We start from the raw sequence: 15053 nt of genomic DNA, 5'->3' as shown, positions 1-15053 counted from the left end.
AATTAAAACTTATACCAAATTTAAGAATTTGTCTAAGTCCAAGATTTAAAAAAATCTAAGGCTAGAATATTTAAAAAGGAAGTCTCAGATACTTTTTTTAAGTTCGCGATTTCAGAATCTGCTTGATGTTCGACATCTAGAATATTTCTGTTAGTCCCTAGAGAATTGGTTTGCTGATTCCTCTAGGATTCATTCTACATTTTTAGTTGATTCTTAATGACACTCACAAGAATTCACTTAAATTTCTTTCAATATATTGCACAGAATCCCCTTTAAAACTATCGTAGATATATCCTTAGAATTCCCTTGCAAATAACCTCGGATTCGCTTAGAATTATTCTAATTATGTCCTTCCTCTTCTGTGGCTTTATTACGTCTTTACTGGGACTTCATGCCGGACCTCAACTTAGTGTTATTTGAGCACTCCCGCAGTTGTTAATTGACAGCTCTTTCTAAGTCTGTACCATTTTTACATTAGTGTAAGCATACTGTATGTCCAGGTAAGTCGAAAAAATGTTCAACCCCAAACAAACCATTTGCAAAAACCAGAGTGATTTCAGTCGAATGTAGTAATCTTTAATTAGACAAGATGCATCAACGTAAGAACATTTACGAACTACTCCGACACTTAAAAATCATCAGCCGAGCATGCCATTTAGATCACTCGATGGGATCCAATTACCCAGTGAGATTGTCGAAATTGTACTTATTCTGCAGCTTCCGACGAATCAGCAATCTCTTGATAAGCTTCTTCCAGTTGCCGTAGACCCGCTTCTCGTACTTGTCGCGTTCTCGTTTCTCTTCTTGCTCCTGCTCCTGGTACCAGGCGTCGAACACCAGGTCCTTGAACTCCTCGCAAACTACGAACCCGTCGTACACTGGATGGCTGCATCCGCCGTGGAAATCGAACCCGGTCACGGCTTGAGCGCAATCGATGCCCAGCTTCTTGCAAATTCGGTTCAAACTGGGCACTGAAAAACAAAAATCGAATTAGTTTATTGCAAGGCGGTCATATTCCAGTGCAAGCTGAACATGTAACTAGTGTGCGAGACAGTTCAAAAGGAAATCTTCACTCTTCGCTGGGGAAGTTTTTTATGGCATTAAAAACAAATGATTCATATGCAAATATGAAGCACACCGCGTTACTCCAGGATTAAAATACTCACATTGCAGATGAACGGTTTTCTTCGGGAGCATGCACGGTTTGAAAAGTTCCACGTTGCCGTAGGCATTCCTCGGAACGATGCCGTCTTCCGCCGTAGGAGGTTCGTAGTCCTGAGTTTGCCAGTAGCCGAAAAGTTCCAGCGGCTGAGCCGGAAGCATTTGACTGGAGGCCTGAAGAAAAAGTCAGAAGAGTCAAACTATTACCGTTTGGTTCGTGACCCGGAACAAACTTACCCGATCGTATTTGGGCCTGGCATTGACCACCTTGTACGCCGTTTCGAACATCTTCACCGTTCGCGCCTGCTTCAGCCAAATTTCCCGCGAGTGTAGCGTCTGTACGCATTCCCTCGCGTAAACGGGTTCATCCTTGATGAATCCAAGTGTCGGAGCATCCGGCGGGTAGATTCCTTCAAACTTCAGCAGGTGTCGCTTCAAGGCGTAGAGCGGATTATTCTTGAACTCGCTGATGGTCGTTGGTAGAGGCTGCTCCATCAGTGCCTGATTCAGAGAACGGTCCTCTTCGATATCCTTGGCCGTTCGCTTCCCCTTGAACTCGGCCAACGTTTTGTCCAACCACTCCTGCTTGATACGTAGCTTTTTGGTGCTGGTAGCATAGTTCGGACAGTAACGCGGGGAAACGTCTTTGATTGTGCCGTCGTTGTTCCATGCGAGGATGTAGACCAGTGGAGACGAAGCCTGCTTCACAATGTGTTCCAGGCAGTGGACCTTGCTACCCACGGCATCGAGTGGGACCCATTGTTCCTCCTCCTCGGCGTACACCTCGATCCACAGATTGACGCCGGATTTGAGCTTGGTTTTGTTGTCTGGATCTTTGCGAAATTCGTCGTCCGTTGAAAGCACTCGACGGTCCAGCCGTTTTTTGAGTTTCTTGTCAAAGATTTCCACCTTAAGAACTTTGGGACTTTCTTTACATTTGGATTTAGATTTTTCCACTGTCGGTGCTTTGACCGGTTCTGGTTTCGGTTTTGTAGCTTTCGGTGTTGCATTCTTCGTTTGCGTATTGCTTTGATTTACTTTTGAATTAATTGCTGTTGTATTAGAAGGTTTAACCCCTTTAGTGGATGTCTTCTTCTTATCGATAATATTCTTCACTGGTTTGTCTTTATAGTCCTTCCTGATCAAAATAGATGAAGTGGTGGAGGGTACTGCGACGACAGGTGGATTGCTATTTCGCTTTGGGTTATTAGGCTTTGAGATTTCGGAGAAACTCGGGGAACCGTTGGCTTGTTCTTGACGTTGCTTCCGTGTTTTTCTCGGCGAGAACACAGAAACTTCCTGCAGCTTGGGAATGGCAGCCTGAAAGTAATAAGAAACATGTTTAATTTTCCTACCGTTGCAACGTCGGTGTTTAAAAGGTTACTATCAATCTAATATTCATTCATTCTCGTATTTAGATGATATCTCCAGAATCAAATGTCCAATCTAGATTAAATTCTCACTCACCTTCGAAGTACTTGGTCCCGGAGATGGCTTGTCCTTCGAACTGTCGGCTTGACCTGTCGAGGGTGCCAGCTTGGATTTCTTACTCGGTACGCCGCCACAAGAATCGTCATTTCCGTCAAGTTGAAGAACTTTAAGGGCGCTCCCAGTTGCTGCCTTCCGCTTAGAACGCTCCTTCTTCGCTCCACTATTACCGTCATCGGCATAATCGTGGTCTTCCTTGGTTGATTTTTTCTTTGACCCCTTACTAATACTGGTGGCGGTTGATTTTGCTTCCGAGTCGATATCCTTTTTTGCTTTCTTTACCACTGTAACTTGCGTTTGCTGTAGTTCACTCTGTGGTAGCTTCTTCGGTTCTACAGCCAAGGACATGACCATGCGACACTGGACGCCAATTGCGCGAAGTAGAATTATAAATATCAAAATGTAATCACGCTTACAGATGGCGGCCTTAGTCAACATCTGCAGGCGAAGTGATGTCTCCAATGACGGTAGCTTTTTGAAGCGACAGAACATTCGTCTTTCTTTGAGATCTACGATTTCTTTGAAAAATTTCGTAATCTGTTCAAAGTATTCTAGGTTTGTTCTATCCTTTGGATAACATTTTTGCGACGGAATCAACGTCAAAGCCAGCGATAATAGTTTAGAGTTGTTCAAAACGCCGTTCACGAAGTTTCCGTCGGCAATGGCCATCTCAATGTCAATTTTGTGGAGGGTGATTTGAATCTCACGCTTCTTGCGATTCAAAAACCGCTCGATACATGCTTCAATATCGATTTCATTGCTCCGTTTCTTCCTCTGAACATTTGTCGGTCCAACATCCAGTGTTATTTGTACGTCATGCAGAGGCTGGTTTTCCTCCTTCTCTTCTACTTCTTCCCAATCAGAATCGGAATCTTCTTCTTTCTTTTTCTTGAGCGGCTTTGATTTTCCTGTTTTTCTGCCAACTTTGCTGCCAGCTGAGGGGCGATACTTTTCGTACAATTTCTTACGCTCCGATGTTGATAGTTTCGGTTTTGGTGGAGCGCGTGATTTCCTAAAACGACACACAAAAGCAACCCTTTTCAGGTAACAAAATCTCATTTTTGGATGACCTTGAACACCCAAAAAAAACTGGTTTCCATTCATACCTGGCATCTGTCGCCTGCCCCTTTTGCGCTTGGGAGCGTCTTCCACCACCCTTCGGTTCGCCACCTTCGTCGCTTTCACCATCATCTGATTCGGACGCACCGGAAGATGATCCTTTCCCCAAAGCCGTCTTTGAACCGCGTCCGGGTTTGTCATTTTCCGGTAGCCATTCATCTTCACTGGCGGAAAAATCCGCATCCTCTTCTTCACTGTCGGTCATAAATTTTTTACTCATATTTTGAGATTTTTGTGTCTTTCACCATACTAAATATCATACGACTAGCTTGAGTGGAGTCTTGAACAGGAATGAAAAGTTTTTCACCGTTGTTTATTTAAGAAAACTTAGGTTGCTAGGGGTGACGTTCGGTCTCCAAGGAGGTGATCAGCACACTGCGTTACCGATTTACTCCAACACCCCCCCTGAATCGATCAGTCCTAGGAGGGTCCTTAGTTCGCGGAAACGTCCAGGTTCCAGGGGCTTGGTGAACGTGTCCGCTATTTGGTTTGCTGTATCAATTGCTTCGATTTGAAGTCTTCCTTGTGCCACATGGTCGCGCAAAAAATGGTGCTTTACATCGATGTGCTTGACACGCTTGCTTTCGGTGTTTGTGGCCATTGCAATGCACCCACGGTTGTCTTCGTACACCTTGAATGCCGTGTCCGGTCGAACTTGCTTCAGGTCTTCAAGGATTCCGTGCAGCCACAGCCCTTCGGAGGCCGCGGCACTTAAAGCTGCATACTCGGCTTCACACGACGACAGTGCAACGGTTTGTTGCTTGCGGCTTGCCCAAGACACGGTGTTCCCAAAGACCTTAAAGACGAAGCCACTAACGGATTTCCTATCCTCAGCATCCGATGCCCAGTCAGCGTCTGCGTACCCGACAAGTGCCTCGGCGTCGTCGTTTTGCTTGTACTGGAGCTTCAAGTTCTTCGTTCCCTTCACGTAACGGACCACTCTCTTCAGGGCTTGCCAGTGGGCCTCATCAGGTTGAACTTGGAAGCGCCCTAGGTATCCAACAGCGTAGCATATGTCCGGTCGAACACACAGCATCGTATACATCAGGCTGCCCAGCAATTGACGGTATGGATGCAACACAGGATTCGCAGCTTGTGGTGGCAGGAAACAGCCTTTCTCCATTGGGGTTTTGACATGGTTACAGTCTTGCATGCCGAACTTCGTCAGCACACGGTCCACAGCAGCTTCTTGCGCCAGGTACATGCATCCGGTGGCGCGGTCGTATCGGATCTTCATTCCAAGGAAATGATTAACCACGCCGCAATCCGTCATCTGGAGCTTCTTGGAAAGAGCACGCTTGATCTCCTTCACCAGGTCCAGTCGATCGCCAGCAATGAGCAAATCGTCCACGTAGATGATTATGTATACCCCCCCTCGATCGTCGATCCTGGTATATAGACAGTAATCATGCCCGGAACGGGTAAAGCCGAAATCCAGTAGAAGGTCGTTTAGCTTGTTGTTCCAACAGCGGGGGCTTTGCTTGAGTCCGTACAGCGATCGATCCAGCTTGCAAACGAAGTTCGGCGGTGCTGCAACTCCTTCGGGTATGGCCATGTAGACGTCTTCTTCAAGCTCACCGTAGAGGAATGCGGTCTTCACATCGAGTTGGTGAACGTGCATCCTTCGGTGGGTTGCTACAGCAAGAACGGTTCGTATCGTGGCTAACTTTGCTACGGGGGAATATGTTTCGTTGTAGTCGACTCCGGGCTTCTGTTGGAATCCCTTCGCCACCAAGCGCGCCTTGTAACGGATCGGTTCGCCATGCTCGTCCGGCTTGATTCGGAAGACCCATTTCGATTTGAGCGGAACCACACCAGCAGGGCATCTCACCAATCGCCAAGCATGGTTGTCCGCTAGCGACTGCAGTTCCTCACGGACCGCTTGCTGCCAAAGAGCTTCGTCGGCTCGTCCAGCGATCTCCTTGTACGCCTCCGGGACATCGAAGATCGAACGCTCGGCCTCATCTCGTCCAACGGAACCGTCAAATAGTACATCGGAAACGTTATGGGGAACATCTGCAGAATGGGATTGCGCGGCAGTGAAAATTTTTCCAACCAGAAATTCTTTCAACTTACCGGGGAGTCTGCGCTCCCGTTCGCTGCGCCTCGGGGTTTCCATTTCGAGGTTTGAACCACGGTCTAGTTGCGAAGGGAGCGCTCCGGTTTCTTCAACACCGTCGTCTTCAACCTCGCCTTCTTCATCATCAGTCAGGATGTCGTCATGTTGAGCCACCAGCGGCTCATCGGGTTGAACGGACTGTTCAGGGGTTTGCACGTCTTCCTCATCTTGATCCTCGAACTCGTACGGAGCAACAACCAAAGGAGGAAAACCTAAAAAATCTGCCGGAAAATGAGGAAATTGACGAAAATTTTATTCAGTCTCGGAGTAGTACCAATAGACTGAGTGAATCCAATCTTTACTTTTCTCAAATTCGGGAATTTTTCCCTGGAAAATCCTGGAAAAACCTGGGAAAACATGAGGCAAATTAACTCATCGCTGAGTTCCTGCACTTTTCGCGATTATGAGTGAACTAAACTCAAATTTGAGTCGTTCTCATTCGCCGTGATAACAAGAAGAACAACGATATTCCGGAGGCTTCACCGCCGAAACGAGCCAAAGCAACTAACGGCTATTGGATGCCTTCCGGAACGGGAACGTGAAACTGAAGGTCTGGTAAAGTATATTGAAGACATTTTATCGGAAAATGGTTCCGGCAGTTTGTACATAAGGTAAGTAGTTGTGTTTTGCGTTATGCGAACCAGATCTGATCTGACATTTAATTGATTTTAGTGGCCCTCCTGGAACGGGAAAAACAGCTACTCTCACCAGGATTATAAGTGACCAAAAGCTGGCTAGCAAACTTAACATGGTTTACGTAAACTGCACATCAATCAGCACTGCTGGGGGTATCTATAAGAAAATATGCGAAGGACTGAAGCTTTCGGTTGGTGGAACAACGGAGAAATTCTATCTAGTAGCTATCGAAGAATACCTGAAAAAGAAGCACCGGGAGGACTGTCTGGTGGCGATCAAGCTGCTCAGTCGCGACAAGACCTACCTGAACGAGACGGTTCGGGAGCAGCAGCTGGCTTGTTTGCTCGGTTTGGCAGGGATCGGTCGCGAAAGCTGCCAGTGCCGAGCGAGCGAAGAGGTCCAGGTGGAAGCGTTGAAGTGCTTGAGCAATTTGATTTTCCAGAGCAGCAAGTGCCAGGAGCTGTGTCTGAACAATTCTTCCACCGAGGGCATTATGCGGAGGATCAAAACTTACAAGTAGGAAGGGCGATGCTGAGGGTGTTTGGGTAGACAAAGTCAAAAATGAAGTTGATATTTTTCAGGGACGGAAATGTTTGCTATGATATTAGATACTTTGATATGAAGTTGCTGTTCCTACTAACGGCAATCAACTGTGATATTCGAGCGAAGGTTCCAGAGGAACTGGATTGGTGTACCTGGTGGAAACGTTGGATCTGTTCATGGGACAGGCAGCCGAAACGAAGGAGTTTAGTGTAAGTCTTTGTATTAATTGTTTTTGCGGGTAAAGCTGATCTGAATGATTTGTTTTAGGACAAAGATCTCGAGTTGATTAATGCCCTCCCCATGGACATGGAGGTTGACGGTACTGAAGCAAAGGGTTATGTTTAATTTCTTCATATTTGCAACGATGATGATTTCCCATAGTGACACATATCACCTTCTTAATGCTTCAGTATACCTCAAACGATTAATTCTTGGTTGTTAATAGAACTTCCTTGATGCAATCGGCTGCTTCATGCAGACTGAGCAATTCTGATTATAGTATCAGATTTGTTCTGTATACAGAGGAACTGGGAGGGCTTATTAGAAACTTCTCACCAATAAAGTAATGACCTTCTAGTAAATTTTGCATATCATTTTATTAATATTTTATTTTATTTAGGCATATTATTTTTGTTACAGTCAATTAGCATTAGCATACAATACAAGAGATTTAATATTACTTGCTCGGTTTTGCGTAAAATAATCAATATGTATTTTGCTTGTAATTACCTTTGAATTTTTTTTTGTGATTTCAAAATTTTCCTAGTTTGGTTAGAAGTTTCGAAGCTAACACATGTCCACAGGCCTAATAGAAAGATAGACAGACAAAGCGTATCATGAAGAATAGTTGCATGCAGGGTTGCTTCCACTCACTTTCTATAGATGAGTGATTTTCGGAGTTTTGAATTCGTTAGATGTTGTAATGGAGGTTTGTGTTGTTGGATGCGGGGGGAGATTGGAGGGCGGGTGTTTGACGCATAAAGCCTGTCAGTTTCGCTTTCAGAGTGTCGCAGTCAGCGGTTTTTTGATTCGTGAGCGCTCGCGATTCGTAGAATCGTTGATTGTGATTGCCAGTGGATTTGCCGGGTTTTGTGTGTCGGACGCTTGCTTTTTGGCCTTTTCTTGTGTCTAACATGTGCAGAGTATCATTATAGCGTCTAATGGTTTTGAGATTCCTGGTTGCGTGAAATATACTTGTGAGAATATCTTTTTGAGATTTTAGTAGTCACGTTTTGTTTGTAGTTTATATGTTATTTCTTTCATGTAATTATCGTAAATAATAGTTATTCAATAATAGATAATTCATCCATATATTCAATGATAAATTTACGAATGACTATAATTTGGATACCTAACAATTGGACAGAATCACTAGCAAGAATAGGTTGTGTTCGCCTTCGAAAATATCGATTCGTTTTTTCAGGGTTGTAGTTTTGGTTTTCATCAGTGGCCCGGCTCTGATTGTCAACGATTTAGGTAGTATTTTTAGGTAACTATTTAGCTTTTAGCACAACTTTGCTACTACGAATCCACAAAAGACATTAAATTGGAGGCGGATTCTGGTACGGAATTGCAGGCTGCTATTCTGAGCAACTTATCTTCATAAAATTAAAAATTACATTTAGGTATTAATTAGCAAATATGAATAGTAGTTAACTTTAACATAATTTTGATAAAACAATAATTTCATCCAGTTCACTTTAAAACAACCAAGATTGAAGAATAAAGATAAAAGTAATAAGCGCAATATTAAACGACATTAAATTTGAATCTGATACGGTAGGCCATATAACAGAGTCGATAGCCATTGCAAATCAACCATCTCTACCTGCTTATTTTCCTAACTTTCACTATTATTGCTGTTACTCTGACTATCCCCTATGTTCAACAGCTTTCCTTACTATGCGGTATCGTAAACAGGATTCATTTGACCCCTGTGGTTATTATTCTGTGATGCCAAATCTATACCTCTACCCTGGTGCAGTATGGACAGCGATTTTTCGCTGGTGACTTGGCCCTATGACCCCCTTCTGTGCTTGAAAATGAAAATGAAAATGAAATGAAATGAAGATCTCGAGTTGATTAATGAAGTGCTGAAGGTTCTGTTCAATTTAACCGTTCGCACACCCTTGAATGCCGTTCCGGAGGAAGAAGAAGCCAATCAATTCCATCGTTTAGCAGTAGTCGTTCACGATCTATTCTTCTATCGCACCCTGAATCGAGATAAGATCATTTCTCTCCAATCGAACATTGTCAATCTCTTAACCAGTGTTCCGGTCAGCTGTTATAGCGAGCTTGTCTCACCGTTGAACCCGGAAGATCTGGATTCCAAAACCGTTGTGCCATTCGAAGGAAAGAACGTTTACGTCCTACACGTGCTGGTGGAGTTTCTGAGACGGGTTTTCCAAAAATCAGAAAAGAAGTCCGATCAGTACGAACTGTTGTCGCCTATTCTGACGGTCCTGATCAAGACGATTCGAGCGACGGCCCTTAACCGGCGTTACGTTCGATCGGAAGTGCTTCCTCCCCTGAAGAACGTTAAAGAACGACCGGAAGTCGGCACGGAGCTACGCAACTCAAGGGGGGGAGGTGGCTGTCAAATACGAACAATCGTCGCCTACCTCGCATAACTGGGATAACTGGTTCCAAACGTAAACAAGCCATAAGAAACCTACAGCGTTTGTTTACCTTTGGAACCAGTTTCATACAAGAATGATCAGTAGGCTGATTTGACAGCACGTCCCCCCCCCCAGACGCAACTACCTTTGCTCGCTGCTAACGAGCCCGATCACTTAAATTGCCGACTTCGTCCTGTGCAAGGAAAACGTCGGTCGGATGATCAAATACACGGGCTGTGGCAATGCGGCCGGTCTGTTTGCGAATCGTGGGTTGCTGTGCGGCCGCCAGGGCAATACGGAACAGTATTCGTCCGATTCTGAGGACAGCGATACGGAAGAGTACAAACAGATCCAGCATGCCATCAATCCGGTGCTGGGCTGCTACGAACCACCGAAGCCAAACCCGCTGGAAGGCATGTCCGAGGAGCAGAAGGAGTACGAAGCGATGCAATTGGTGGCACTGATGGATAAACTGCAGCGACAGGGCATCGTTCAGCCGTGCAAGATCGGCGAGGACGGGCGGCCGCAGCCGGTGGATCATATCATGGAACTGCAGGACGAGATTCCCGAACAGCAGCGCGATCATAAGCGAAAAACCTAAAGCTTCCAAGAAAGGTAAGTATCGTGGTTTCAGTATTTATTCGAGTCCTAGCTTCGAATCGTAGCTGAGTGTATTTATGTGTTCTTCGCGTGGAAGTCGAATAAAGTTATTCCAAATATTCTGCTACTACTGTTAGGGAAATGTTTGTCTATGGAAGTCTTACTCAAAGCTGGCAAATCTATACATTATTGTGTAACCGAAGATGAATAATTCTATCAGAGCTGCTGTTGTGTAGATGTTGAACAACGTTTTTCCCACTTCTGATGTGCGCATTTTTAATCAACTGAAAAATTTCCGTTTCGATACCAATCATGATAAATGTGTTTCCGTACAGTAGAGCAGTCAGTATATAGTTCAGTTTTATTTATTGTCTATTGTTCTGAGCGGGGAAATAGATGCTTTTAGGTGTTGAAATTCTCCTGAGTGTCATCATTGCGAAAGAAATCGCCCTTGTTCGGATTTTTTTGTTTGAATTTTATTTATACAGGATTTTTAGATTTCACATTAATTATTTTTAAACCGATCTCAATCAGAAAACTGTAACGGTGGCAGCATGTTGCAATTGCCCCCTCCCTACTGAATAAACTGTGGTGGAGTTGGTTTCTCGAATTCGCCCGAAGCGTCTCTAAGAAAATATGACTATCAATTTTATTGTTCGATCCACTACATCTACTCGTAATACACTGCAAGTACGGTCGCGAATACAAAATACGTCGGTGCTTCGTATACAAAGTTCACGTATTCATCCTTTTCGGCATCCCACGCGAAACGCATGGACGATTTGAAGTCCTGGGAATTCTTATCTCCCACGGTCACCATGGCAGCCACTCGATACCGCTCAAAGCTGCACCGTTTGACCATATCTCGGAGTTCGACGCTGAGATTTTCCGCCAATCGCTTGGCACGTCGTGGGTTGTACTTATGATCCTCCAAGAATGAATTGAGATAACGCACTCGCTCACGATTGAACGGATGGCGCGGATATGACACACCTCAATCTGACTGCCACGGCAGCGGGTACCGCGCTTTTTTTTTGCTGGCAGTTGTGCTGTCTGTGTCACTTTTGACACCTGTTCTGGTACAAATTGCTGTCTTTTGCTCTAGTACCGGGTGCACCAAGTACACTAAAAAAAACAGCTAGGTGAACAAAAAAAAATCGCGTGAAGGAGGTCCTTACCCTTTGGGTCCATGCTTGGAACGCTCCCCGACATTCCTTAGATCACCCGAACTCGACTCTCTTGAAATTCTCGTCTGTATTCTTTTGGAGCTAGCCTCAGAAATCAAATCCCTGCAATCCCTTAAATGCTCTGAATTTCCTCTTAAGCTGGGTTTAGATAGGGCAAGTCAACTGATCAAGTCAGTTGAATTCAACTGACTTGAACGCGAATTGAACGTGTAAACCATGCCATTCAATTGACTTGATCAACTCACTTGAATTAAAAAAAATTGAACCTTGCTCAACTTTTCAAGCCAATTGAATTCAACTGACTTGATCAATTGACTTGCCCTGTCTAAACCCAGCTTTACGGTCATCGGGAAGGGGACTGTTTGTTTGCTGGGCATCCGTTGTTATAAGTATACTAATAGCGAATTCGTTTATTATCGGGGTTAACACCAGTTCCAACCCAGTGCGAAACCGAACTTTTTGTCAGTGTGAACCTCAACCTGAGCTAGGTTTTAAAAACAAACGAGCAAATTGACGTTTGTCAGAAAACAAGCAGACCAAATCTTGATACCCGATCCAGGTTGGAACTGAATAATAAACGAATTCGCTATAAGTATACCGAATGCATATCTGCATTTGCACGGTTGTCACGGAAGAAAAGGATGTATTTGTTAGTGGGAAGGGTAAATTAGACTATCAACTTATAGCGAATTCGTTTATTATCGGGGTGCGAACCTCAACCTGAGCTAGGTTTTAAAAACAAACGAGCAAACTGACGTTTGTCAGAAAACAAGCAGACCCAATCTTGATACCCAATCCAGGTTGAAACTGAATAATAAACGAATTCGCTATTAGTATGACAACTTTCGCTCGTTGGACCAAACGCATAGCCCACTTTGTGACAGGCTTTCGTTAGTTAGGCTCAGCTGACAAGATGAAAATTGGTTGAGGGATACACCGATTGTTACCATCATCATCGTTTAGCAACTTTCCTAATTGTTCATCCATGAGCCCCTTCAAAAGGAATCAGCACTGTCAGAAATGATGTTTGACTTCGATTTAGGTGAACTTACACACACTTAGATTTTTTGCCGAGATTGGCACCACCGAGCAGGCTCGGCATTTATTTTTACTGAGATCTCAGCAAAATTTATGTTTGTTAGCCGAGACCTCGGCAGAATTGCCGTTTGCTGAATCTCGGCAAATTTTAAACTGAGATCCAGCAAAATAGATTGCCGAGCTGCTCGGTGGTGAACATCTCGGCAAAAAAATCTAAGTGTGCATGCACTACAAATAAAATACACGTAATATTCACCTGAAAAGGTACGTAGATATGTTCCATCTTACTTTTCAGGTGAATATTACGTGTTTTGGGCATTAAATTCCGTTCAAATGATGCATATAAAAATCAAGTGATTTTCACGTCAATTTTACCAGATCTACAGATGTTATTCAAATTGGCAATACTTAAAAGTTACGTGAATTTTCAAGTAAGTTTCACAGGGTTTTACAGTTATGTTTATGTGAATTTGTGGTAAATTTCGATTTATTTTTTCATGAAGTCTATGAAGCCAAATATTTTGGTAACACATTTATTTTCAAAGTGTTTTATTAAAATTAAATTTGTCTTTAATTGATGCACCACCTATTTCATGGTTTCACTAGATCTACTGCCTGTTTTTTCCTCATCCTGGGTGGAACTGCTTCCAGAAAGACTCACATTTTTTACTTTAGGAAAGGGTTTCAATTTCTGAGAGCTCGGTATTTTCTGTTTAAGAGATTAGAAAGCGAAAATTGATCACCGTTTTATTTTTTTCTTTAAATGTAAATATTTGATTCTCACCATTTATTTTAGTCCGGAACTGATGATCTGGAAGCTTTAAAAATCCCCCGTTTACTAGAATAATCTTGTAGCTCGCAATTTAAAATTATGAATAGCCCAAATAACCTGATCCTGCATTCACTTTTTCATTTCTGGATTAATAAAACTTAAGATTATTTTCTGGATTTCAATGAATGTTAAAAACTGGGCTGTCTAGCAATCCCAAATCTTCCAATAATGGGGAATGCCAATACTTTCTTCTGTCACCATCTTGAACTTAAGAGGTTACGCACAGAACATTTTCACACCATGAGATCACGGAAAATTTAAATGAATTTTACATAACCTTCACCAGCATGAACTCGACCAGTAAATCCAGCAAATTTCATTAACATGTCGATGAATTTTACGTGTAGCATGTAATTTTTATTAGATTCTTGTTTTTAAGAAGTCACCTGAAATTTCAGGTAAAATTTACGTTTGTTATGGGTTCAGTGTGATCTTCTGCTTAGTAAGCAAAAATGGTCGACACTAGGCCACCGGGCCCTTTACATCACAACAATCCACTACGCCGACCATCTTATATGCTCGGTGACATGAAGTCATTCAAATGTAATGATCGAGCATTACGTCATATTCGACTCGGCGTTGTTGCCTTAATCAAGGGTAGAGGAAAGACCACATAGCCATCGATATGGTTAGCTACAGGGTTGGTTATAATTTCCAGCACCTGAGTGGCTTCCGGACTGTTTTAAATCCAAGGTGGTGAAGTCCTTTAAAGTTGACGAGCCTGATTTCAAGATGGCGACATCCAGTTTGTGCAAATACCTCGACAACCCTAAAATATTAATATCTACGAAACGAACGCTACGAGTAGAAATCAAAAATCGATGCCCAGTGCTATTTCAGAATTCAAGATGGCGACGTCCTTTGCGTAAATGCCTTTGAAACGCAAAACGGAACGGACTCGACAAGTAGAATCCAAAAATCAATGTCTGGTATTATTCAGGAATCTAAGATAGCGGTTTGTGAAAATACCACGGCACCCCTACAAATGGGTATCAAGGGAACGGGCTCGACGAATAGAAGCTCAAATGTGAGCCGATTTTTACTCAGTGTATGAGTATTCATGATTTTAGTAAAAGTGAGAAAACGGAGCTCAAATTTGAGTCAGATTCTATGGCCGTGTAATCTAAAAAAAAACTTAGTTCGAGAATTAATCACATAATTCGAGCAGTTTAAAATGAAGTTTCCTACCACTCGAGCTTTGCCGACAAACCGACATGAATGACTATAGCCAAAACAATAAAATTTCTCAATAATTTTGCATTTAAAAATTAGGATTTACTTACCATTCTTACCGGCGCTACTTTTCTGTTCATATTTGCTATCTGTTAATGAATGAAGCAATTACAATAACTCGTAAAAAATAGTTTTCTTATCACAAACTTGAAAATATATGCAATTTGACAGATGATTTCACGTTCATCACCGCTACGATTACAGCGCCGCGGTGGCCGGCATAAAATTGGATTAGTCAATTGGCAGGGCTTTACTCTTGAGCACCAACATTTGAGGGTTTCTAAATACTGATCAGTTACGTGATATTTCACGTAAATCGGACGTGGAGATTTTTCAGAGTGCTCATATCCTTCTCTGGCTACGCACATGCCAGGAATAGCAAAGCTTAAATAACTTAGCAAACTGTCCAACATGTTCCAGGACTTACTTACTTTTGCTAGTCCAACTTCCTTCAAGATGTGACCTTGATCAGCTGAACA

At 43.2% G+C, this 15053-nt stretch overlaps 1 protein-coding gene and 1 pseudogene across 1 annotated transcript; one reads left to right on the top strand and one right to left on the bottom strand.

Moving 5' to 3' along the window:
- Positions 1-607: 607 nt before the first annotated feature.
- Positions 608-3552, bottom strand: LOC135706920 (DNA repair protein complementing XP-C cells homolog; the record flags this gene model as incomplete). The annotated part of the gene is made up of 4 exons (XM_065228603.1): positions 608-971; positions 1167-1335; positions 1399-2481; positions 2629-3552. Coding segments are annotated over 4 exons (2469 nt in total), but the record flags the coding sequence as incomplete, so codon positions are not given.
- Positions 3553-6414: 2862 nt separating this feature from the next.
- Positions 6415-10358, top strand: LOC135706919 (synembryn-like; annotated as a pseudogene).
- The last annotated feature ends 4695 nt before the right edge of the window (positions 10359-15053 follow it).

This window comes from Ochlerotatus camptorhynchus, unplaced genomic scaffold (assembly GCF_037179485.1).
Source record: "Ochlerotatus camptorhynchus isolate MF236.1 unplaced genomic scaffold, CSIRO-AGI_Acam_v1.1 ptg000294l, whole genome shotgun sequence".
NCBI lineage: Eukaryota > Metazoa > Arthropoda > Insecta > Diptera > Culicidae > Ochlerotatus > Ochlerotatus camptorhynchus.
The sequence above is the reverse complement of the archived record's forward strand: the minus strand, read 5'-3'. Positions and strand labels throughout refer to the sequence as shown.